Consider the following 24,121-nt stretch of genomic DNA (forward strand, 5'->3'; position numbering starts at 1 on the left):
TCCAGGATCTTCAGGGAACGTATGGCTAACCATAGGGCATCCATCAGAGCAGCCTACAATAGTGGTCAGTCAGATAAACCTGTTGCCCGACACTTTTTACAGATGGGACATCAGGTAGCAACCCTCAAATGCAAACTTATCGACTGGATACCGCCTCCAGAACGAGGAGGTGATAGACTGGCTTTACTTAAAAAATGTGAAAGTCGGTGGATCTACAGACTTGATACTGTGGCACCACGGGGACTTAACGAGAATTGCCCATTGGGTATCTTTCTTTGAAAAATGACTTTATCTATATAACACGGTATCAAATATTATATTTAACATTGCATTTGTCTGTACTGTTCACCTAATGTTAATTGTTTTTTGTGATGTTGATCTATATACTTGCATTGTACTCCCAGGTCCTCTAGTCCCAGGTCCTACTACACACTAAATAACCCTTTACTCTAATGTTTGCAAATTGACCTTGTATATATATGCACATGTATGTGCGGGTATGTGTGTGTACATATGCGTTTATATATGTACATGTGGGTATGCCCGTATCACATTTTTAATGGTTGGATATGTATAATATGCATTTATGGCATTAGATCCCTAATAACACCAGTTTAGCCTTTTTTATGAGTTTCAGTAGCACCAATAATTGCCCCTCACTTCAAGTCCTGCCAAGGCTCACTGACAGCTATTATTATATATATCTTGAGCCACACACAAGATGGCCGCCGGCTACTGCCATACTGCCCCACTTCCTGATTATAACAGGACTCACCTGTGGCTGTGGCAATCAGGACTCTGAGACTTTCCCCTAAGCACTGGGTTTTTAAACCCTGAGCTCAGACTATGCTCCAGCACCAGGACATTCTCTGACAGACCAACACTGAGGTAAGACATCCTTTTTTTTTTCATCTTCCAGGCTCCCACAGCCTCCTTATGCATACTTGTGTAGTATATACACCTGGGGATTGTACTGCACATACCCCCATGTACTTGGCCTTTATGTATATGCTGTGTGATACATGACTATCTTTCTGAAATTGTCCCTCCACCTGGTTGCTATTATTATAATCTACATTGGGGCGCACATTCGACCCCTGTATTCTCAATACTAGTTGCTGCATAAAGATTTTTTTTTTTTTTTTTTTTTCTACCGCTGTGAATAGTCTCTTGCAGTGTGGGCTTCTATTGGATATCATGTTACTGTTATATGAGGCACACCCCTCCCTATATCACATACATATTGATCATGGATTATAACATTTTTGAACTTATGTGTTTTAAAGGACCTGTCAGACTATGAATGCTTACGTTGTTTATATGTACTCCCTTTTAGTGAACCATTGATGTTTAGAAGCTATTGTGCCTTGACAAAGGTCCATATTGGACCGAAACGTTGGCAAATGATGTTGGTTTAATCATTAAATACTGAATAATCTTGCTGAAAATCTGGAGAGTGTTTTTTCTTCTTTCTTGAAGAGGCTAGACTAATATCTATGGGAACCTCTATATGAATTTCCCTAAAAACACCCCAGTATTTTGAACATTACAAATTGAGTGCCGGACTACCTATATATATATATATATATATATATATATATATATATATATATAATTTTTTTTTTTTATGTTATACACAAATGTGATTTCAATATCAAAGGTTGAGACTTGTGTATTATATGTGTCTCACAGAACAAGCAATTGATGATTTTCAACACTTGTCTATTTGTGTCAAGCCCTGCACCATTCTTACACTGACTATAGATTGCATGCTAGGTTTTAACAGGGAGCCTGTCTAACACCTAAACTGTGTTTTGTGACAATTAGACACAGAGGGGTAAGAGATACCTGCTTTGTGTTTATTATTTACACTGATGACATGCATAAATGTGATCTCAATGTTAATGGTTGAGAATTGTATAATATGTGTACTTTACAAACCTAGCAAATGATGATCTTTAAAGCTGTTATCCATTTGTGCCAAGCCTAGAATCATTTTACACTGATTGCAGACTGCATGCTAGGCCTCAATTAGTAGCTTGATAAATATCTGACTGTGGTTTATGATATTTAGACACAGAGGCACTATTATCCATCATTTAGAAATAAGTGGATTTATTATGTGATTACATTTCTACCTAAGCTTATTGTTAAACAACAGGGATATGTGTGGTCACCATTGGTAAGGGATACCTGCTTTGTGTTTATTGTTTTTCCACACTTACCTTGTCTGCGGCTGCCAGCCTTCACCATCTCTTCAAAGAGATAGGCTATATTTTCGCCCTAACCTTTTTTCCCTGCGATAAGAATATTGATTGGATACTTCAGGCAGGATTTATTATATTATATGTTATATGTTTGTTCGTCTTTTTGTCTTGTCTTGGTATTCAGTATTTCCAGTGCTGTTAGCACCAATATTTTAACGAGTGAATTAAAATTGTTATTTTATCAATTATTCATCATATCATTTCAAACTACTATTCAAGAGTGCCCCAGTAAAAGAGTCCACTTAACCTGCCTGTGTAGGGACATTTTTTCAGAAAATATAATAGCACATGGAGGTTCGCTAATTGTGGCTGCAAATAGTACTTGCTGTAATTATCACAGAAGACCACAAGAGGGAGCCAGCGTAGAGTAAATGGCAAATATCCACCAGCACAAAAGTAAAAAATGTCAGGGCAAGAGCAAGCTAAATAGCTGATATGGATTGAACCTGTTAGGCTAGTGAAAAATAAACTGGATATGTGTAGGTGGTCATATAGGAGCTCCAGACATAGAGAGAAGGGTGAACAGGTCACGTGACAATGGAGCAGGTGGAGCAGTGGTATATAGAAATACAATATAATCTCCCCTCAGGGACTCACCACCCTCCCCTTACTCCAGGGAGTCACAGGCAGCAGATATTCCTGTCAGCAAGCGGGGTTGCACTGCTAGTATCCCGGCAGCAATAACCAGCAGCAGCAGCAGCAGCAGCAGCATCAGCGTGAGAGAAAATCAAAGATGGCCGCCGGAGGCTTCAGAACGCTGGGGCTTCCTCCCAGAGATGTCTCCTGGGAGTCCTCAGAAGCAGGAACACCAGCCCTGACACAGCAGCGGGGCAGCCGAGGCTAGAGGGCCGGAGAGGGGTCACGCGATGTGCAGCAGGGAGGACTCCGTCGGGCGCTCACCACAGAGATGACGCCGCCGGAAGTCCACAGCCGCCAGTCTGTGCGCTCCAGTCCCCGGCTCAAAGGGCAGCAGGCCAGCTGCAACCCGCGGAAGCGACTATTGCGCCTCCCGATTCCGCAGCTCTCACTCGCTGGGCCAGTGACAAACCAGGGGAAGGTAAGCAAGGGTCTGGAGGTCTCCGCTGACCGGGATGGGGCTATAGAGGCTAGATTTCCTCTGTGCTGGCCCGGAGCTCTAACGAGATGCGGCTTCCTCCATTAACGGTCAGGACACGCCCCCCCAAAATATTATTTTTTACATAAAAAGTAAGGTCTAGAAAATTGACTTTGATTGTACTTGAATTGAATGTTAACTCAATATTAAAGTTATTAGTGCCTAGGGTCTGTTGAAATTCTTTTAATAAGGTTTCTTCCCCCTTCCATATAAACCAAATATAGTCTATAAACCTATATTAATAAATAATATGGTTCCGATAGGGGTTATTGTTCCAGATAAATGTTGTCTACCATAGGCCCATAAACAGATACGCGTAAGACGGCGCAAATTGGGTGCCCATAGCAGTCCCTCTAATTTGCATATAATATTTCCCTGCGTACTAAAAAAAGTTGTTATTGAGGATGAAATCTGTACTTTCCACAAGGAACCTGATTTTTTTCTTTACCGATTTCTCCTCCACTTAAAATATGATTAGTAGCCTCTAGACCTTTTTGTATGTTCAATTATAGTGTATAAGCTTTTTACATCTGCCGTAACTAAATAAAATCGTCTTCCCATTTGAGATCATAAGTTTTGTTCAGTATATCTGAGGCGTCCTTAATATATGATTCTAGTTTAAGAACCTCAGGTTGTAGGTGGTGATCTACAAAATTTGATAGGCCGTAATCTAATTTGTTTCAGCTACAATAGGGCAACCAGGAGGATTATGTAGATCTTTATATACCTTAGGAAGGATATAAAAAACTGTGTCACAGGTGAGGAAGTGATAATATATTTCATTTCATTCTCTGAAATGATTCCCAAGTTATGATATTTTGATAGAAAAAAAGCTAAATACCTTACTATTTTATCACTAAGATTATTTTTCAAAACTTTGTAGGTATCAGTATCATTCAACTGTCTCATTATCTCTGTATTATAATTTGTGGTGTCCATCTACACCAGGGATGGGGAACCTCAGGCCCAGGGGCCTTATAAGGCCCCTGGAATCATTTGGTCTGGCCCTCAGAGCTTTTTTTTTTGCTAGCCTTATCTGGATAGCAGGGAGCCTAGAATGGCACCCTGCAGCCAGAATCTATGCAGCAGTGCCGCCTGGAGAGTCCTTAGGACACTTCAGATGGTCATACCACTGCCCTTACAGCTCCCAGGAGCATCCTCAGGATGCTCAGGGCAGTGCTGTAATCACTGGCAATTGTGGCTCCGTCCCCATGTGACATCACACAGAGGGGGCATGGCCTGCACCAGGCCCGCGAATAATGTTATATATATCAAAATGGCCCTTGGCAGAAAAAAGGTTCCCCACCCATGATCTACACCTTGAAAAAAACTCCCATTAAGAGTCAAAACGCGTTGGTGATATTTCTGAAAGGCACTAATCCAGGAGGTGGGGACGATCCACAGAGACACCAGGAGTCTGCTGAAGTACCATGAAGTCCTGTTCCCAGGAAGTGTTAATCAAGCAACTTATGGTGTATTTATGTACACCCACATCTTCTGGTACGCCTTGAATTTTTAATAAGCTATGGTGGATTTTTATATGTATCTATTTCAGATGTTTTGATTTCAATTAAAATACTACACTATGGTAGTCTTTTCTCTCTCTCTTCCATATATGATTGGACGTGTTTGATGAGAGTGTGAAGATCATCCTACCACATTACCCTTTATTGGAATTAGAGAAATCCTCCATCCTTTAACTACGGATCACTGGACATATTGAATAAGTAACTTTGTCCTGAACATTCATTCAGGAACTTTGTTATATCACATAATTTAACCTATCACAGATCCTTCTTCAGTGACTTTTTTTGTGTGACCCATTTGTATCCTAATTGCGCTGGGTGACTACTGCTATTGGCTATCTACATGTCTCGTTGTCAGGTAGTGTCTAGATGCTCTTTGCGGCGAGGACCCTGACATCATCAGCTACTGTCCAACGTTATTCACTACCATCAACATGGACATAGAGTTGGAATATAATCTTGTGGCGAGCCACTGTGCCCGTGAGGGGACAAGTTTCTTCTCTAGGTGGACTTTATAGGCATTGAAATACACTTCCACCCTCACTGCATGTCACTTCCATGTCCTTAGTGCGAAGGGAAACTCAGCTCAACCCATTTTGTGAGACTGCTGCTCTGCCTGTTTCTCTGTCGGCTGCCTGAGCCTCGAACATACTGGCCTACTGTTGAAAAAGCTTTTCAGGGAGATTGTGAAAGCAACACCTATGTGCGTGTGTATGTGTACTGCTATAGCTGGGGGGCATGTCATAAAATTGACTTGCATCCAAATGTAAATGAGCCCCAAAGCAGTTAGTAAGATTTATTCGTTGATAAACAAACAAAAAAAAAAGATACTCTTCAGAAAACGCATGTAGCCATAGGGATCATTGTGCCTCATGACCAATGCAGAGAAATAATACTAATGATCCCATTTGAATGTATATAGATCTGTTTTTTTTTATTCTATATATAATAGCTTCACAATGGGTGTAAGATGCAATCAGGGAGATTGCTACTATTTCAGGGAGTCGCCCTGACAATGATTGAGAGTTGGCAAGTATGGCCTCGAGACTGCTGTGGCTTCTGGTGAGTCAGTGTAGTATAATGGGGAGGGGGGTCACTACAGTGTAGCATAACGTGGGGGTGCTACAGTGCGGCATAATATTGGCGCTACAGGTGGCATAACAAGGGGACAGGTATGACAAGGGGAGGGAGTCACAAGTATGACTGATTATGTTGCAGGGATGGAATTTTTATCTTTTTTTCTAAAAATCCCAAATTGTGATTACACCTGAGCCTGTGTCTGAAATAGGCGCTAAGTGCGCATAGGTTTGTGGTCAGGCGGATAAATCTCAAGGGGCGTTCTGCACAAAAATATATATTTCTGTTTGTAGTGGGATAGGTAAGCAGTGTTCTCCCCAGAAATTTTTTCCAGCCGGGTGGCATCAAAAAGTAGCCGTGTGGGGGCCTTCGCACTTCTGCGTGTGCTGGGAAAAGGGGTATCTCCCTTACCAATCCAGCCCGACAGGTCTCAGGCTGCTCCCCCACTGGCTCAGTCAAAAGTGCCCATTATGCAGTGCCCCCTGTAGTTTTCCCCTTTATGAAGTGCCCCCTGTAGTTTTCCCCTTTATGCATTGCCCCCTAGCGTTGTCCTTATGCAGTGCCCCCAGACTGGTCCCTTTATGTAGTGCCCCAGGCTTAAATAGTGCCCCCAGACTGGCCCCTTATGCAGTGCCCCCAGGCTTAAATAGTGTCCCTTATGCAGTGCCCCCAGATTTAAAGTGTCCCTTATGCAGTGCCCCCAGGCTGGTCCCTTATGCAGTGCCCCCAGGCTGGTCCCTTATGCAGTGCCCCCAGGCTGGTCCCTTATGCAGTGCCCCCAGACTGGTCCTGGCCCCAGCCCAGCACTTACCTTTACTTGCTGGACGCTTGCCGCTCCCACTCTAACTAGATCCAGCAGGCGCGCTGGGCAGGCTCCTCACGTTGCGGGTGATGTCACCCGCGCAGTGCATCACTGGGAACGCTTGCCTCTGAAGCGATCGGAGGCTTCTTTAGCCTCCGGTCACATCAGAGGCCAGAGTTCCACGGCGGGGGTCGGCGGGGAAAAGTGCTGGGGGTAGGCTGTTTCTGCCGGGCGATACGGCCGCAGAAAACAGCCTGGGGAGAACACTGGGTAAGTCCCTTTTCAAAGAAAAAAATAGCTGTCTCCCCCCTGAAAAGCAGAGACTGTCATACACCGTCTGTGTCTCTTTTACGGCCTGTGGTAACTTGGAATATAAGTCAATGCGCTTCCCCTTAAAATGGAGAGCAAAGGGTGCACCTGTACAAAATATAACTTTCACTGCACCCGGGTGATTTCAAATCAACAGAAATCAAAGTTTCAAGTTATTTTCATACCATTACTTACAAATAACGCCCTATAGTTATATTACCTTTACAAGTCAGCAATTTTAAAAGTATAGATAAATGGCATAAAAACAAGTAAATCAGGCACAATGGGGCCATTAGCAGGATTGGACACCAGAGCATTTTCCCCCGTTGTTACAAAGGCAACTTGTACTTTTTGCTACTGTGTGGACACTACAGTGGTATAATACTAGGGCACTATAGTGTGGTAGAAAGTAAATTCAATACACTGGCATAATATGGGGGGTACTACAGTGTGGCATAATGTTAGTACATGTGTAGTGGTCTAATTTACCCACAACTGACCAGCATTGCAAGGGTTACTGGGTGGCTCACCACTACCTCCCTGACCCCTCCATGCTTACCACTACCTATCTGCACTACCTCTCTGACTCCTCCATGCTTACCACTACCTATCTGCACTATCTCCCTGACCCCTCCATACTCACCACTACCTATCTGCATTACCTCCCTGACCCCTCCATACTCACCACTACCTATCTGCACTACCTCCCTGACCTCTCCATACTCACCCCTACCTATCTGCACTACCTCCCTGACCCTTCCTTACTCACCACTACCTCCTTGCACTACCTCCCTGACCCTTCCATACTCACCACTACCTATCTGCACTACCTCCCTGACCCCTCCATACTCACCACTATTTCTCTGCACTACCTCCCTGACCCCTCCATACTCACCACTATCTCTCTGCACTACCTCCCTGACCCCTCCATACTCACCACTATCTCTCTGCACTACCTCCCTGACCCTCCATACTCACCACTACCTATCTGCACTACCTCCCTGACCCCTCCATACTCACCCCTACCTATCTGCACTACCTCCCTGACCCCTCCATACTCACCACTACCTATCTGCACTACCTCCCTGACCCCTCCATACTCACCACTACCAACCTGACCCCTCCATACTCACCGCTACCTATCTGCACTACGTCCCTGACCCCTCCATACTCACCACTACCTATCTGCACTACCTCCCTGACCCCTCCATACTCACCACTAACTATCTGCACTACCTCCCTGACCCCTCCATACTCACCACTATCTCTCTGCACTACCTCCCTGACCAATCCATAATCACCACTACCTATCTGCACTACCTCCCTGACCCCTCCATACTCACCACTACCTATCTGCACTACCTCCCTGACCCCTCCATACTCACCACTACCTATCTGCACTACCTCCCTGACCCCTCCATACTCACCACTACCTATCTGCACTACCACCCTGACCCCTCCATGCTCACCACTACCTCCCCTGCACTACTCCCCTGACCCCTCCTTACTCACCACTACCTATCTGCACTACCTCCCTGACCCCTCCATACTCACCAATACCTATCTGCACTACCTCCCTGACCCCTCCATACTCACCACTACCTATCTGCACTACCTCCCTGACCCCTCCATACTCACCACTACCTATCTGCACTACCTCCCTGACCCCTCCATGCTCACCACTACCTATCTGCACTACCCCCTGACCCCTCCATACTCACCACTACCTATCTGCACTACCCCCTGACCCCTCCATACTCACCACTACCTATCTGCACTACCTCCCTGACCCCTCCATACTCACCACTACCTATCTGCACTACCTCCCTGACCCCTCCATACTCACCACTACCTCCCTGCACTACCTACCTGACCCCTCCATACTCACCACTACCTCCCTGCACTACTCCCCTGACCCCTCCTTACTCACCACCAGGGCCAGATTAACAATGGGGCGGATGGAGCTACAGCTCCAGGCCTTCACATAAAAATAGGCCCATCTACATGAAAGCATGATTAGCAGCTGCCTAAGTGGTCATACATTTTAAGTATTTAAATATTTTTTTATAGTTTTCCCCCTCAAAAAAAAGAAATTTTCTATTTCTGTGTAGTTAGGGAGACATTGTGTCCCATAGTGTAGGGTGTGTAAACAACAAGGTGACTTTGACCACACCCACACAGCACCGATCACAGCTCTTCCCCTTCTCAGTATAGGCCCTTGAACATTTTCAGCTCCAGGCCCATGTGGGCCTTAATCCGGCCCTGCTCACCACTACCTCCCTGCACTACTCCCCTGAACCCTCCTTACTCACCACTACCTCCCTGCACTACCTCCCTGACCCCTCCATACTCACCACTACCTATCTGCACTACTCCCCTGACCCCTTCATGCTCACCACTACCTATCTGCACTACCTCCCTGACCCCTCCATGCTCACCACTACCTCCCTGCACTACTCCCCTGACCCCTCCTTACTCACCACTACCTATCTGCACTACCCCCTGACCCCTCCATACTCACCAATACCTATCTGTACTACCTCCATGACCCCTCCATACTCACCACTACCTATCTGCACTACCTCCCTGACCCCTCCATACTCACCACTACCTATCTGCACTACCTCCCTGACCCCTCCATACTCACCACTACCTATCTGCACTACCCCCTGACCCCTCCATACTCACAACTACCTATCTGCACTACCTCCCTGACCCCTCCATGCTCACCACTACCTATCTGCACTACCCCCTGACCCCTCCATACTCACCACTACCTCCCTGACCCCTCCATACTCACCACTACCTATCTGCACTACCTCCCTGACCCCTCCATACTCACCACTACCTATCTGCACTACCTCCCTGACCCCTCCATACTCACCACTACCTCCCTGACCCCTCCATACTCACCACTACCTATCTGCACTACCTTCCTGACCCCTCCATACTCACCACTACCTCCCTGCACTACTTTCCTGACCCTTCCATACTCACCAATACCTATCTGCACTACCTCCCTGACCCCTCCATACTCACCACTACCTCCCTGACCCCTCCATACTCACCACTACCTATCTGCACTACCTCCCTAACCCCTCCATACTCACCACTACCTATCTGCACTACCTCCCTGACCCCTCCATACTCACCACTACCTATCTGCACTACCTCCCTGACCCCTCCATACTCACCACTACCTCCCTGACCCCTCCATACTCACCACTACCTATCTGCACTACCTCCCTGACCCCTCCATACTCACCACTACCTCCCTGCACTACTTTCCTGACCCTTCCATACTCACCAATACCATCTGCAGTCTGCACTATACCTTTGACCCTTCAATACCAAACACTATTGCTCTGCAGTTTGTACTATCCCCCTGGCCCCTTCATACCAAACACTGCACTGACTATATGACTCCCGATGCCCACCACAATCTTCCTTACCCACATAACTGACTGCCATGCACAGGAGTAAATCAATTACCTCTCCCATTAATAGAGAGTTTTATAGTATTCTATTTTATTTTTTAGTGTCTAAAAATAGAAGACTATAAAATATTCCCATTATAGCTGGTGACTCCCCCTCCAGCTGCCCAATTATCCAGAGATCCAGTAAAAAGAAAACATTTTTCGGCATTCAGTGACATCACCAGGGTGGAGAGGGCTTGGTAGTTAGCTACGTGTATCATTGATTAACGTTCTAGTGTTGTCCAAGGCTTGACAACCCAGATACTTTAGCAAGGGGTTAACTCCTCCACACTAGCCTGTTTGCCTTCCATGAATTATAGATTTATATAGTTCTACTAAGGTAGGGGTGAAGGAGCTTTGTAATTTGTTATAGCGGAGTGCAGGAAAGCGCCTTTTCTTGGAGCTGACAAGGTTTTGGGTCACTAATCTTAGTATGTATTTTATGGTGGTCACTGTGATGTTTTCTGCATTATATTGTTGAAAGAGGGGTGTTCTACTGCGCGTACTCCAGTTTTCCTGTCCCTACAGGGAGGATCCATGTCCAGTTCCAAGATGGCCACAAATGTGTGTAAGTGAGTCTTCTGCACTTTATTATCCTGTAGAGCAGTGGTTCTCAAACTCGGTCCTCAGGACCCCACACAGTTCACTTTTTGCAGGTCACCCAGCAGGTGCACAGGTGTATTCATTACTCACTGACACATTTTAAAAGATCTACAGGTGCAGCTAAGTATTTACTATTAATTATGTGAGGAGACCTGCAAAACATGCACTGTTTTGGGTCCTGAGGACCGAGTTTGAGAACCTGTGCTGTAGAGTACAGACCTTGTTTTGCTGACTTACTGCATTGGGTTGGGAGAACTTTTGTGTGTTTTTTTTGTCCCTTTTCTACCTCTCCCTTACACATACTTTCCTACAATCCTCCGGAATTTCCAGGAGGCTCCTGATTTTTCAGGCATTCCCCCGCATCCCCCAGAAGAGTGGGTGGATCTCCTGCATCCTGGCCTCTTCCTATTGAAGTGGGAATGAAGGAGAATTCGCTGGTCCGTACGGAGGGGCTGGCCTAAAATTACGCAAATTGTGTCATTTAACCCTGCCCCCTCACAGATCCACGAATCTCTGCATTTTGCAGGGGTGGGACCTAATGATGTGGAGAGCCCGGCCCTGCCCCTCAAAGCTTTATCTCCTCTCTGGGCTTCTCCCGGAGAGGAGATAGTTAAAGTCGGCCAGTATGACCTTCCTGTGGCGTGTCCAGGGCTGGTCGGCCGGGGCTTATGCCCGCGAGGGGCGCCGCTGGCCACGGTCCAGGCTCGGTAAAGTCAGTCAGTGTAGTGCAGACCGCAGTGAGTGCAGTCTGCACTACACAGTAAACACACATCGCCGCCGGCGCTGAGTAGTACACTTGTACTACCTGGCGGCGGTGTGTGTTTCAGCTGCCAATGAGTCAGACACTCACTCATGAGCTCCGCCTTCTGGCTCCTGCAGTGGGTGATGGGAGAGACGTCTCTCCCATAGTCCCGAGTGGGAGGATGGAGGAGCGGGCGCGGCAGGAATGGGGATTCAGGTAAGTGTTTTGTGTATGTATGTCTGTGTGTGTGCGTTATGTAAGGGGCTCTACTGGCCGGGGGCACTGTATCACTACTTGGGGCACTGAATAGGGTGGAACACTACTGGGGGCACTGTATAAGGGGCACTGCATAGGGGGATCACTACTGGGAGCACTGCATACTGGGGGCACTGTATAAGGGGGACCACTACTGGGACACTGCATAGGGGGGACTATATAAGGGGCACTGCATAAGGGTGCACTACTGGGGGCACTGTATAAAGGGCACTATTGTGGGCACTGTGTAAGGGTGTACTACTGGACTACTGAACACTGTTACAGGGGCGTGCATAAATTAGTCACTGCGATGCCATACGCAGCTTGGGCTTTCACTGCGCGCGATGAGATTAGCAATTCCTGAGTAAGGTCAGACCTTGTGCAAGTGTTCCTGAGGCTCAGATTGTACTCGATGTTACCAATGGTTTTGCAGACTTGCAAAGTATTATTATGCGTGTAAGGTAAAGTGGGTGTCCATATGTGACGCCGGTATTGCGATTGCAATCATTAGCATATTTTTGCAGTGAGACTGCGTGCGTAATCGCAGTTGCGATCGCAATAGCGATCCTTACTGAATCAGGACCAATATGATTCAATTGAAAAGATTATTATTTATTATTAGCAGTTACTTATGTAGTGTCAGCATAATCCATTGCGCTTTGGAATTGGTGATGTGACCCAAATCTTATATTGGTATATAGAGTAGACCAGGGGTTCCCAACCACGGTCCTCAAGGCACACTAACAGTCCAGGTTTTAAGGATGGCCATACTTGAGCACAAGTGTGTTAATTAGTACTGCAGTTATTTTGATTTAACCACCTGTGCTTAGGCATGGATATCACTAAAACCTGGACTGTTAGTGTGCCTTGAAGACCGAGTTTGGGAAACACTGGAGTAGAGCCTTGTCTTTTGTACCACTTTCTCTTTGCATACTGCTCAAATTTTATATAATATCGGACACAATTGTTATGATTTATGTATTAGTCTATTAAAAAATAACGTTCGTAATCAAGTAAATATGCAAATATATTGTCTTACGTGCTTTTATGTATCTTTTTTTGTTAAATACTATATTCGACAACTGTGAGGGTGTACACTTAATAGGCAACTCAAATGTAATAATCTTCTTACATCTACATACTGTATATTCTTAACCAGCTTTGTTTTTGCTACATGTAATTAGTCCAAGTGTGCTGAATGGTGTGTATGTACAATCATGCTATGTATTTGTATGTAACTATGGAGATACTGTTCCCGTTTATTGCACACAGAACAGAGGTGTAATATGATGCAGCCATACAGCAGACTCAGTGGGAGCACTGGGAGGAGCTGTTCCTACAGGAAGAGATATCATTTGCTGAGCACACCCAGGAAATACTGAGCACTGCCCACCTATTACTGGGCTGCCTGCTGCTGCTGGGACACAATACTGTTTCTAGCACTGTGCAGTATACTCTGTAGTATAGATGTGCGCTGTATACACAGCAACACAACACAATGCTCAGCATGACACTCACTGACTAGGGAATAGCAGCTGGCAGGCTCTGATTGCTACTGGTAAGTCCTATTCTGTATTATAAATGATTTATCACCACTGATATCTGCTTGTTCTACAGGTCATTTACATATGTCTTATATATCATGTGCAGTATAAACATGCTGTTAATTATACATTGATTACAGTAGAAGCCTATTATGAGTATTCTGTGTATAGCCTATGTGTATAGAGCTAGACTCAGAGCAAAGGAACTGCTATGTATTGCAAATGCTGGTTATGTTCCTATGTAATTACCTCAGTACAGAAATATAGGCCCTCATTCAGAGCCGTACGCTCTAAGCAGAGCGCACGCTCTGAATGAGGGCCGGGCTCCATTTTCATGGAGCGTCCTCCTGGACGCTCGTATAGCTGTGGGTCACCACCCACAGGCTATACGAGCGTGCTTTGTGATGGCCGCGATGGTCGAGACCATCGCGACCATCGAAATTGCGAGCCGGAGCCTGCGGTTGAGGTTTTCAACCGCAAGCTCCGGAGTGATTTTGGCTCTATCAGAGCCAAAATCACTCCCACTGACATCACTAGTGATGTCAGTGGGCCGGCTTCTGACGGGAGGCGTTCCCGTGGGAACGCCCCCGTCAGGGAGGCACGCCCCCGGCACGCCCACCAAAGGGGGCGTGCTGTCAATCAACATTGACAGCACGCCCCCTTTGATCGGACACAACGAGCGAAGGACTTTCCTTCGCTCGTCGCGTCTGGCGCATGCGCACGACGGAGCTCCCTCCGTCGTGCGCATGCTGAGTGCATAACATCGACCCACTTGCGAGCGGACAGCCGCTCGCGAGTGGGTCTGAATCAGGCCCATAGTGTCATACATTGGATTCCTTGTAAACTGATAAATTAATGGAAGTCTGCTATTAATTTATGTATGATTAATATTATATAAATGGGATTGATTTTGTTTTGCTGAAATTCATCATGTTGATATTATTCATAGGGGCATATTTATCAATTATCAGGTTTCAGACCCGATAATTGTAATTTCTTATCGTCACTTTTATTATTATTATCCTATATTTATATGGTGCCCCAAGTGTTCCGCAGCGCCTTACACAGTACATAAATAAGTGAACAGAAAATCAGTGACTTACAGTGGGCAAGAACATGATTTATACACATTGCTGTATTAGCGATCATAACACTCAACTAAGCAACAGGGCTTAAGCAACCAACGGACTATGGACCTGATTCAGACTTGGGAATAGAGTGAGATATCTCTCAACTGTGAACCTGAACAAACCATATTGCAATGCAAGGGGTGTAAATACATAAAAAAATTTACATGTGGGGTAAATACTGGCTGCTTTAGCATGTAGCCCACAAATACTGCGCAGCTTTATTATTACTCTACAATTTAGATGTCAGTTTGGACACACTCCTCCCAAATCTAAATCTCTCTGCACATTTTAAATCTGCCCCACCTGCAGGTCCGGGTAATAGGGGGCGTGGCCTAACCGCGGAAGGCGTGGCCACGCCCCCTGCCCGAAAAAAAAAAAAGATATGCAGCGCCGCGAAGCGGTGCTGCGCGCTGGGGAGGGGGCGCTCTGTGCCCCCTCAGCCCTGCTCAAAGCCAGGGGGGGTGTGATCGCTCCCCCCCACAGGCATAGGAGACTGCTGTGGCTGCTGCTTAGCAGCCATGAGCAGTCTCCCCTGCAGCTCAGCACACGCTGTGTGCTGGGCTGCTGTGAGGGAGGGGGAGCGGCGCCGGACCCGGGCCCCTCAGGAAGCCCGGGCTCCGGTAATCTGTACCCCCTCCCCCCCCCCTCTCGGTGTCCCTGCCCACCTGCAGTGCAGCATGGTTTCACCAAGATAATCAGTTGAGAGAGAGAGAGAAAGATCTCACTCTATTCCCAACTCTGAATCAGGCCCTATATACTAAGCTTTTGAGAGAGCTAAAGTACCAACCAATCAGCTCCTGTCATTTTTCAAACACAGCCTGTAATATGGCAGTTAGGAGCTGATTGGTTGGCACTTTATCTCCGTCCACTTTATCTCTCTACGAGGTTTAGTACATAGACTTTAGGTGCCCTTGTGGGGAGTAAGGAGTAGATAAAAGTATAAGTAATTAGAAGCACAAGAGGGCAGAGGGCCCTGCTTGTGAGGGCTTACATTCTAAGAAATTCTATACCGGCCGAATGTATTAATATCACCTGCAGGGATAAGCGTTCCTGCGATCTGTTAGGATTGAAGTGACCGCATCAGCGATTTCTTAACTCTTTTGGGACTCCTGCGCATGTGCAGCGGGTCATTGCCAGGTAGGCTTCCAGAGGAACCCTCCTCCAGTAGTTTTTGTGAAATGTAGTCCATAGGCTAAAATGGGCTTAGTAAATCTAACAGCTTTGCATCCTCCATAGAAACCTATAAGGGCTGCAGCTGCTGTCGGAAATGGAGGGTCCGTGGCAGATATTGAGATATCTGCTGCGGTCCCTCCTTGATACATTCGGGGGATACCTGTCTGTTATCGGGGAATATTCTGGGAGTTGTTCCAGGTCCAGTTCTAGGTGCAGTTTCCGCTGCAATGCAGGATGCACCTATCCTTTATTCTGCATCGCCCTCTCATGACATGGCAACGCCTGCAATGGTTGCACTGGAGCAGATAATATTGCAGGCCATCACTGACTCTGAGAAGAAGCTGGTGGACCAAGTGGCAGAGGTGACATCTCCCAGATTGGGAAAACTGAGAATCGCATCTCTGCACTTGAGTACAACAGTGCCCCTGTACCTGGGAGGATGTCCTCTTTGGAGGCTCAGATGGTGGCTTGTCAGCAAAAGTTGACTGACAGTAAAGGGCATCTCAAGGAATAATGTCAGTTTTTTGTGAGGTAGCCTGAAAAAGCAGAGGGTACGGACCCTGAACAGTTTCTGGAATCATAGATGTTGACTGTGTTTGGAAAGGAATCCTTTACCCCAGAGTTTGTTATTGAGCCCAACGTATCCACACACGTCCTCTTTCACTTGGAGTGCACTCGCGCACATTTATTGCTAAAGTTCTGCATTACAAGGACCGCAATGCTATTCTTCGACTGGCCAGAACCAAGGGTCCTTTGGAGTATAATCGATTAATCGGTTTTGCAGGACTTTTCTGCTGAGGTCCAAAAAGCCATTCCCAATTCCTTCAAGTGAAATGACATCTACAGGATGCTCAACTGCCCTACTCCATGTTGTTGCCGATTCGGCTGCGGGTGGTGGCTGGAAGTCAAGAACAACATGAAGTAGGTCTGTTGACCATCCCGTAGATGTTGTTTCACTTGAAGGAATTGGGTATCTCCACTCCTTTGCTTCTATATTGGAGCAAACACACGGGACGATCAGACAACCATCAGATATCGTTGTCTGATTGTCCTCCATGTGTTGGATGTTCTATATCGAACATCCAGCAACATTTACCAACCCCCAAACAACGTAACGATGATCGCGGGTCCCTATAGTAAACAGGCTAACCTGGTCGATATCTACCAGGTTGGCCTGCATGCACGGGTGTTGTCGATATCGGCCATCCATGCCCGCGCATTGACCATCGTTTGGTAGTTATAGGGGGTTAAAATAAGGACGATTTAAATGAAATCATCCTTTTTATCTGACCGTGTGTATGCACCATAAGCTCCACCTTTGGCCTTTCAACCCATCTATTTTTTTGGTATCTGCAACTCAGGAATACTCTATGGGCATAGTGGGGAAGGGACACCCCTAATATCCTTGAATCTCCAGTTCGGTTGTTAGTCCATACCCTCCCTGGTTGGAAGACAACCTCCCTGGCCTACTCTGCTCTACTCTCAGATCATGGGGCTGGTGAGCAGTGGGACCATAGATCCTGGGGGTCATCGACCTGGGCGTCTTGTCAGATGACGACTGGAAGTGCGTATTGGGAACTCCCTGGGATGCCACTGCATATGCCAGATATCAGCGTATCCAACTCTATATCTTACACAGCGTCTATTTGGACCTCGGTTAGGCTTTATAGCTTTGGTGGTCTGTCTTCAGATATCTGTCCCTCTTTACAACCCCTTCTGCCTTGGTCCTGCCCTCGGATGACCTCTTTTTGGACTAAAATTGTCGCATATGGGGTACGGGTATACAGATTCTAGACTATTTGTCTTTTTAATGTCGGCCTGGCAGATTCTCTCAATGTGTCCCTATGTGTATATGTGAGTAGTAATATATTAAACTTAGCCCATATATGTATTGCTCGTACATGGATGGCTCCTGAGTCCTGATCCTTTTTCATCCTGGGTTATTCTGGTTAACGTAACAGTTTCTCATGAACACTTTATGTATCAGAAACAACAGTGCCCCCTAAAATTTTATAGAATGTGCACCTTCTGGTTGAAATCTAGATATGCCCTTGAACCCCGTTCCCCTGAACACTCCTAATCTCCACACGTTTACCCCCGCTGAAATGCCTCTGCTGGCAGATGCCTCCATCTCTATGTAAGATACTTTTGCTGCTGATACATTTCTGCCCATGGGCGTAACTACCATAGGCGCAAGAGGAGCAGCTGCTATGGGGCCCAGAGCTGAGGGTGGCCCATCTTCCTTGTCAAAGTTACATGTGTTATATACATTTGTCACCATTGGGTGGTTCATAGGGGCCCTTACAAATTTTTGCTATGGGACCTTCAAATACCTAGTTATGCCCCTCTTTCTGGCCTGTATCGACTATTGCCTATTGATCACTTATACTTTTTATGATTGTGACTGTCCCGTATTTACTATAATCTCTGGAAGTATGTTTTATTGGTTGTTGTGTCTTACGCTGAACATTTTACCATATTGTGCTTGTAATTTCTGTTCGCCCAGTGGGCCTGATTCAGAGCCGCTCGCTCTGAATCAGGACGGACGCTTGTTTTTTAAGTTTCGGCCTCCTGGCCACTCACAGCTTATGCGAGCGGCCAGGTGATGGTCACCATGGTCAAGACCATCGCGACCATCGGGCTTGCGACGAGACCCTTACGGTAGGGTCTCGTGGCTGCAAGCCCCAGTGGACTTCCTGCTCTAATAGAGCAGGAAGTCCACCTACTGACATCACGAGTGATGTCAGTAGGGCCGCCCACAAACGGCAGGCGTGCGTGCAGGAACGCCTCAGTTTGCCCAGCCACCTCCCCTCCCCGCCTACAAAACGGGGTGAGCTGTCGATCAACATCGACAGCCGCCTCGTTTGTTGCAAGCACCGGAGCGAGTGCTTTTTGCGCTTGCTTCGGGGCTCGCGCACGCACTGTGCGCACTGGCCCACCATCGACCCGCTTGGGAGCGCTATGCGCTTGCGAGCAGGTCTGAATCAGGCCCAGTATACCATAGCTTTTACTATGCTTATTGTGATATGTATGCTCTGTTTTGATGTTTTGTTTTGTTTTGTTTTATTTTGTAACACAAAATTTTTCAACATTTTTCAGTGCAAAAATGAGATTCAAGAGTGCAAAGCTAAATTATTGAATGAGATAAGTGGTGGAGACTATGCATTTATAGGACCATTAATTGATTGCACAACCATAATTCTGGGCACTTTGCCCAATATATAAAAATTAGGGATGTGCAGGCTCGGATAGGTTCGAGTTTGCACGTGGAGTTCGGATTTTTCCCTCCAAAAAAACGGAACTCAGAACGAGGCTAAACGTCATCTTACATGGACGAACATCATCATTCCTGGTCTTTTGTCCAGGAATGATGATGTTCGTCCATGCAAGATGACGTTTTGCCTCGTTCTGAGTTCCGTTTTTTTGGAGGGAAAAATCCGAACTCCACGTGCAAACTCGAACCTATCCGAGCCTGCACATCCCTAATAAAAATGTAAATTATTCAAATAAATAAGCACTGATCTCACTCATCAGTTTAAGGGGGCTATTTACTAAGGAATATTTGCAGGTTATCGCCTGAAAACAACCTTTTTTAGGGACTACCCACAAAAATTGAGTATCACCTGCATGAATCTACACAAAAGCAGCCGCTGTAGATTTCTTGGCACGCCATTGCAGTCTATAGGCTACAGTCCGCAAATGTTTACCTCTCCGCTCGCACATGCAGTCATGAGACCATGTATGCGCAGTAGTGCGTCTTGCACTGAAATTTGTAAATGATTGCATTAGTGATCGCTTTACTTTTACACAGTTGAGCCCCTGTGCCTGCATATGTATTTTAATACATTCCAGTGGTAAGTAATGTCTTATTGCCGCAATAGGCAATTATAATTATCTTGTCTAAAGTGCAATAATTAATAAATATGCCCCTAAGACCTAAAAACACAAAAAGTGATTCCATGAAAGACACGGGCTTATGGTGGAAGGAGGTCAGGCATTGATGTGATGATTAGCCTTTTGATCAGTGTTCTGCCTCACTGTAAACCTGCGCACGTGTCTTGTCTCCCGATAGCGTAGAGTAGGCCTGCAACTTCAGGTGCGCCAGTCTGCCCGTGTAGGTGAAACGGTGCTAACCAGAGCAGTTTACTGTGCGCATTCAGTGACATAAATCAGAAAATACGTTTTTCCTTATCATCTACTGTATATACATTTTTATCACGTCCAATCCACAGTTGATGAATTAATTACCCTGAGAAGTAACATTTATTTTCTCTCCCAGGCATAATGGATCACTACAAAGTGCTGAAGGTTATTGGCGAAGGGTCATTTGGTAAAGCACTTTTAGTGTGTCACCAAAATACGGGAGACCAGTATGTAATGAAGGAAATAGTACTTCCAAAGGTAAGCAAGATGCAGTATTTTATTTATCGCAAGAATATATTTCATACTTACTCAACTGATTGTTACATGTGCAGCACAAATTATGGCTTGTTAAATCAATCTGTCATAATTATTTTTTTTTCGTAATTAAATATACAATGGATATCTCGGAACAATAATTTCAGTGGTTCTTTGGACCAGGACGACAGATTAAATTGTACAGAGCCATCAATTAATACATCTCTAAGGATAACCTGGACACCAGGGGGTATATTTACTAAACTGCTGGTGTTTGGAAGTGGAGATGTTGGCCATATCAACCAATCAGATTCTAGCTACTATCTTCTAGAAGATGCTATATAATGTTAAGTAGAATCTGATTGGTTGCTATGGGTAACATCTCCACATCTAAAAACCTGCACTTTAGTAAATATACCCCTAAGTATAATATAAATCATTCTTCCCTGTAGCGATGAGTTTTGGACTCTAAGGGAGAGATTCAATTACACGCCGTCGGCAGCTGTTTTGCTCATATGTCGGCCATTTACGTTAGGCTGATCTCTGCTCGCACCTCCATAGGCTACAAGCAGCAATCAGCCTTCTTTGACAAAGTATCTAAGTGAATCTGCACCTGTGACCTACGTCATAATTAGCCCACAGAACAGGTTACATATTTTACATGTCATTAATTAGATTAATAAATAGAATTTATGCTTCTAACACAATATAGTTGGACCTGTCAATCTGAATAAACAGGTTTTTTTTATTTGTCAAATGAAAACTATTTACTCTTATAATTTATTGCAGAAATATTTAATACTTAGTTACCTTGTTTATATTTGCCTCCCCATGAGCTGGCAGGAATATCTGTAGCATCTTATAGAAGGGGATGGATTCAACCGGCTGTATAGCTAATACTTGCCACCGTAGGAGGGAGATTAAAATATACTGTAATTACAGAATTTATTTATTTTCCCCATAATATACTGTAGATTAGACATCACCTTATTGATGTTGGAAAACAGACATGAGAATACAAGATCAGTATAAAAATCAATAATTCTGAAGACTTCTTGTGAATCATGAAAGGGAACAAGTATAGTGATTATGGGATAGGGTTGTTGCCTACACACAATGGCCAAGCTTGCAGCCTCATGTATATATTGGTTCAGTTCACAGAACAGCTGTCCAAATTCTGTGTAAGTGGCAAGTACACATTAAAGTAATTAAAAGTGTTCCAGCGTATTATAATTGGTTATCGTTTTCTTTCCAGGTTGTTTACTTCCATTTCTTAAAAACTGTTTTGTTAATGGACAGGAGGTTAGGATACAAATATGTTCATGTTTTTGCTGATAAACATACTTGAAATTGGTCTTCCTAGGCCTCAAGTGCAATTCGAGATTCCAGACAAGAAGTGATTCTGCTGGCCAGGATGAAACATCCCAATATTGTGAAATTCATTGAGTCATTTGAAGGTATGTCATGTCAACATGTTGTTCAGCTGTCTCCACTTACATTTGTGATCACTGGACGGGTTTGCACAGGATCCCGACGGTCAGGATGCCGACGGTCAGAATACCGACAGTGGCATCCAGACAGTCAAAATCCCTACAGATTTTTTTTATAACCCACTCATCCCACAGCCTAACCCTAACCGTCCCACAGCCTTACCCTAACTCTCCCGTCCCGCAGCCTAACCCTCCCCTTCCTCACCCTAACCCTCCCCCTAGTGCCTAACCCTAACCATCCCCCTAACCCTAATACTTCCCTCCGCAATCTGTCTGTATTCTGGCAGTTGGGATGTCGCTGTCGATATTGTGACCGTCTGCATCCTTGCTGTCGTGATGCTGACTAAATCCCCTCTGGACACTATGGGACATTTATCTAGAGTAGATTGTACATCCGTAAATATTCATACTGCACAGCAAAATATGTCTGTATATAGGGCCTGATTCAGACCCGCTTGCAAGCGGGTTGATGGCCGGGCAGTGCGCACGTGAGCCCCGGAGCGAGTGATAAATTCACTCGATCCGGGGCTCGCTACAAACGGGGCAGCTGTCAATGTTAATCGACAGCTCGCCCCGTTTTGTAGGCGGGTCAGGGGGGTGGCTTGCCAAACAGAGGCGTTCCCGAAGGAACGCCTGCCATTTAGGGGCGGCCCTACTGACATCACTCGTATTAGAGCAGGAAGCTCACTGAGGCTTGCGGCAGACAAGACCCTACCACAAGGGTCTCGTCACAAGCCCGATGGTCGCGACCATCACCTGGCCGCTCGCAAAAGCTGTGGGTGGTCACCCACAGCTTAGCAAGCGTCCAGAAGGCTGGACCAAAAAAAAAAGCGGGTCTGAATCAAGGCCATAGATTTAAGCTTATTTTAGACTTTATGCCTGGAAAGGCAGCATGTGGGCAGGCATAAGTTGAGTACACTAAGGGCCTATACATGTAACAGTAGCAGAACTGCTGGAGAGGACCCCCTAATGGGACATGGATGCATCTCCAGATATGTTTCCTCAGAGGATTATAATTTGCAGGCATTGGTACAGAGCAGGACTATCTAGCCACTTCTCACTGGCTGTTTGTGTATTGACCCCTCCAGCTGATAGTACTTCATTCATTAGCGACTATACTATGTCAAGTTTGGCAGTTTTTTTTAATTTCTTAATTGTCATTTATTTATGGGCTACTGCAAGCATGATCTATAAGAGACAGGTATCGTGTGATTTGTATTTCATAAAATTTTATATGGAAGGGGGCGTGGCCTTGCAGAGTAGGGAGCAGAGCGCGTCACCGCGCTTCCCATCCCTAACGCCCTGACTGATATCCTGTGGCCAACTTCTCACCTCTTCTGACTTGGTCTGCTGTGGTCTTCCCTGCTCTCCTGGGGTCCACACTGTCCTCTCCATACCTGTCAATGCAGTAAATTGTGGGCAGTGCGTCTGGTGGTGTCCTGACTCCTCCGGCAGGGTCCTACTTTCCCTGGGATCGCGGCACTAGGCTCTGACACCTTTGCTCTGCCTCCAGTGTTGTGGTGTGGGAGGACTGGCCCCGCATTCAGCTACCTCTGGGATCCTTCTCCGAGATTGTGCGCCGCCGGAGCTCCAGTTGTCCACCATCATTCCTGCACGTTCTTGTCCCTAGGAGTTTTCTATGGGGTAGGACTCTGATCCTGTGTCTAGTGTATCCTGGCAGCTCCCCTCTCCTCCTGATGTTGTGCTCCGTTGACTGCTTCTGTCCGCTGGCCACCCATCCACTGCTGGACTTGGTTTCTGCTGTGGTCTCCGCTAACTTTACTGTCAGAGCTTGTCTTTTTTTTGCTATTCTCTCAGGGTTGGCTATATACCAATGAGACCTCCTTCATCGGAAGGTCCTCAGTGGACATTCTTTCTTAAGATTTTGCTATATCAGGACCAGTGGTTAAATTTTTGGGTCTCAGGCTGGGATGACTCTCCTTAATGGCCTAGCTTGGTCTGCGGATCTCAAGATGGGATGAACCTTCCTATTTGACTTCAGCGCACCTCAGTTGTTACTCTTGTTTGATAATGTCTGCCTCTCTTCTTAATGCTTAATTATATGTATCTTTTTTTTAAATCCTGTTTGCATTTTTGGTTACTGTTATCTCCTGTTATTTGTCTACATTTTATGTTATTTTGTGATATTTTCATTACATTTGGGAGTCGCATAGTTGCCCCTTTAATACTGGACTGGATGCTCCATGGCCTTAGA

General features: G+C 45.8%; 1 protein-coding gene across 2 annotated transcripts in view; it reads left to right on the forward strand.

Annotated features, from left to right (window-relative positions):
* The first annotated feature begins 819 nt into the window (after positions 1 to 819).
* Positions 820 to 24,121, forward strand: part of LOC148527270 (serine/threonine-protein kinase Nek3-like) — a 72,093-nt gene continuing 48,791 nt past the window's right edge. Inside the window, exons 1-3 of one of the 2 annotated variants that reach the window (XM_088469231.1) lie at positions 820 to 888; positions 20,298 to 20,419; positions 21,780 to 21,873. In XM_088469231.1, the coding sequence (XP_088325357.1) occupies positions 20,303 to 20,419; positions 21,780 to 21,873 (211 nt within the window). In that variant the 5' untranslated portion in view covers positions 820 to 888; positions 20,298 to 20,302. Of the gene's footprint in view, positions 889 to 13,562; positions 13,730 to 20,297; positions 20,420 to 21,779; positions 21,874 to 24,121 lie in introns of those variants that run through there. The other variant, XM_088469230.1, reaches the window with a different exon arrangement.

This window comes from Taudactylus pleione, unplaced genomic scaffold, assembly GCF_031769625.1.
Source record: "Taudactylus pleione unplaced genomic scaffold, aTauple2 ptg000089l, whole genome shotgun sequence".
Classification (NCBI taxonomy): Eukaryota; Metazoa; Chordata; class Amphibia; order Anura; family Myobatrachidae; genus Taudactylus; species Taudactylus pleione.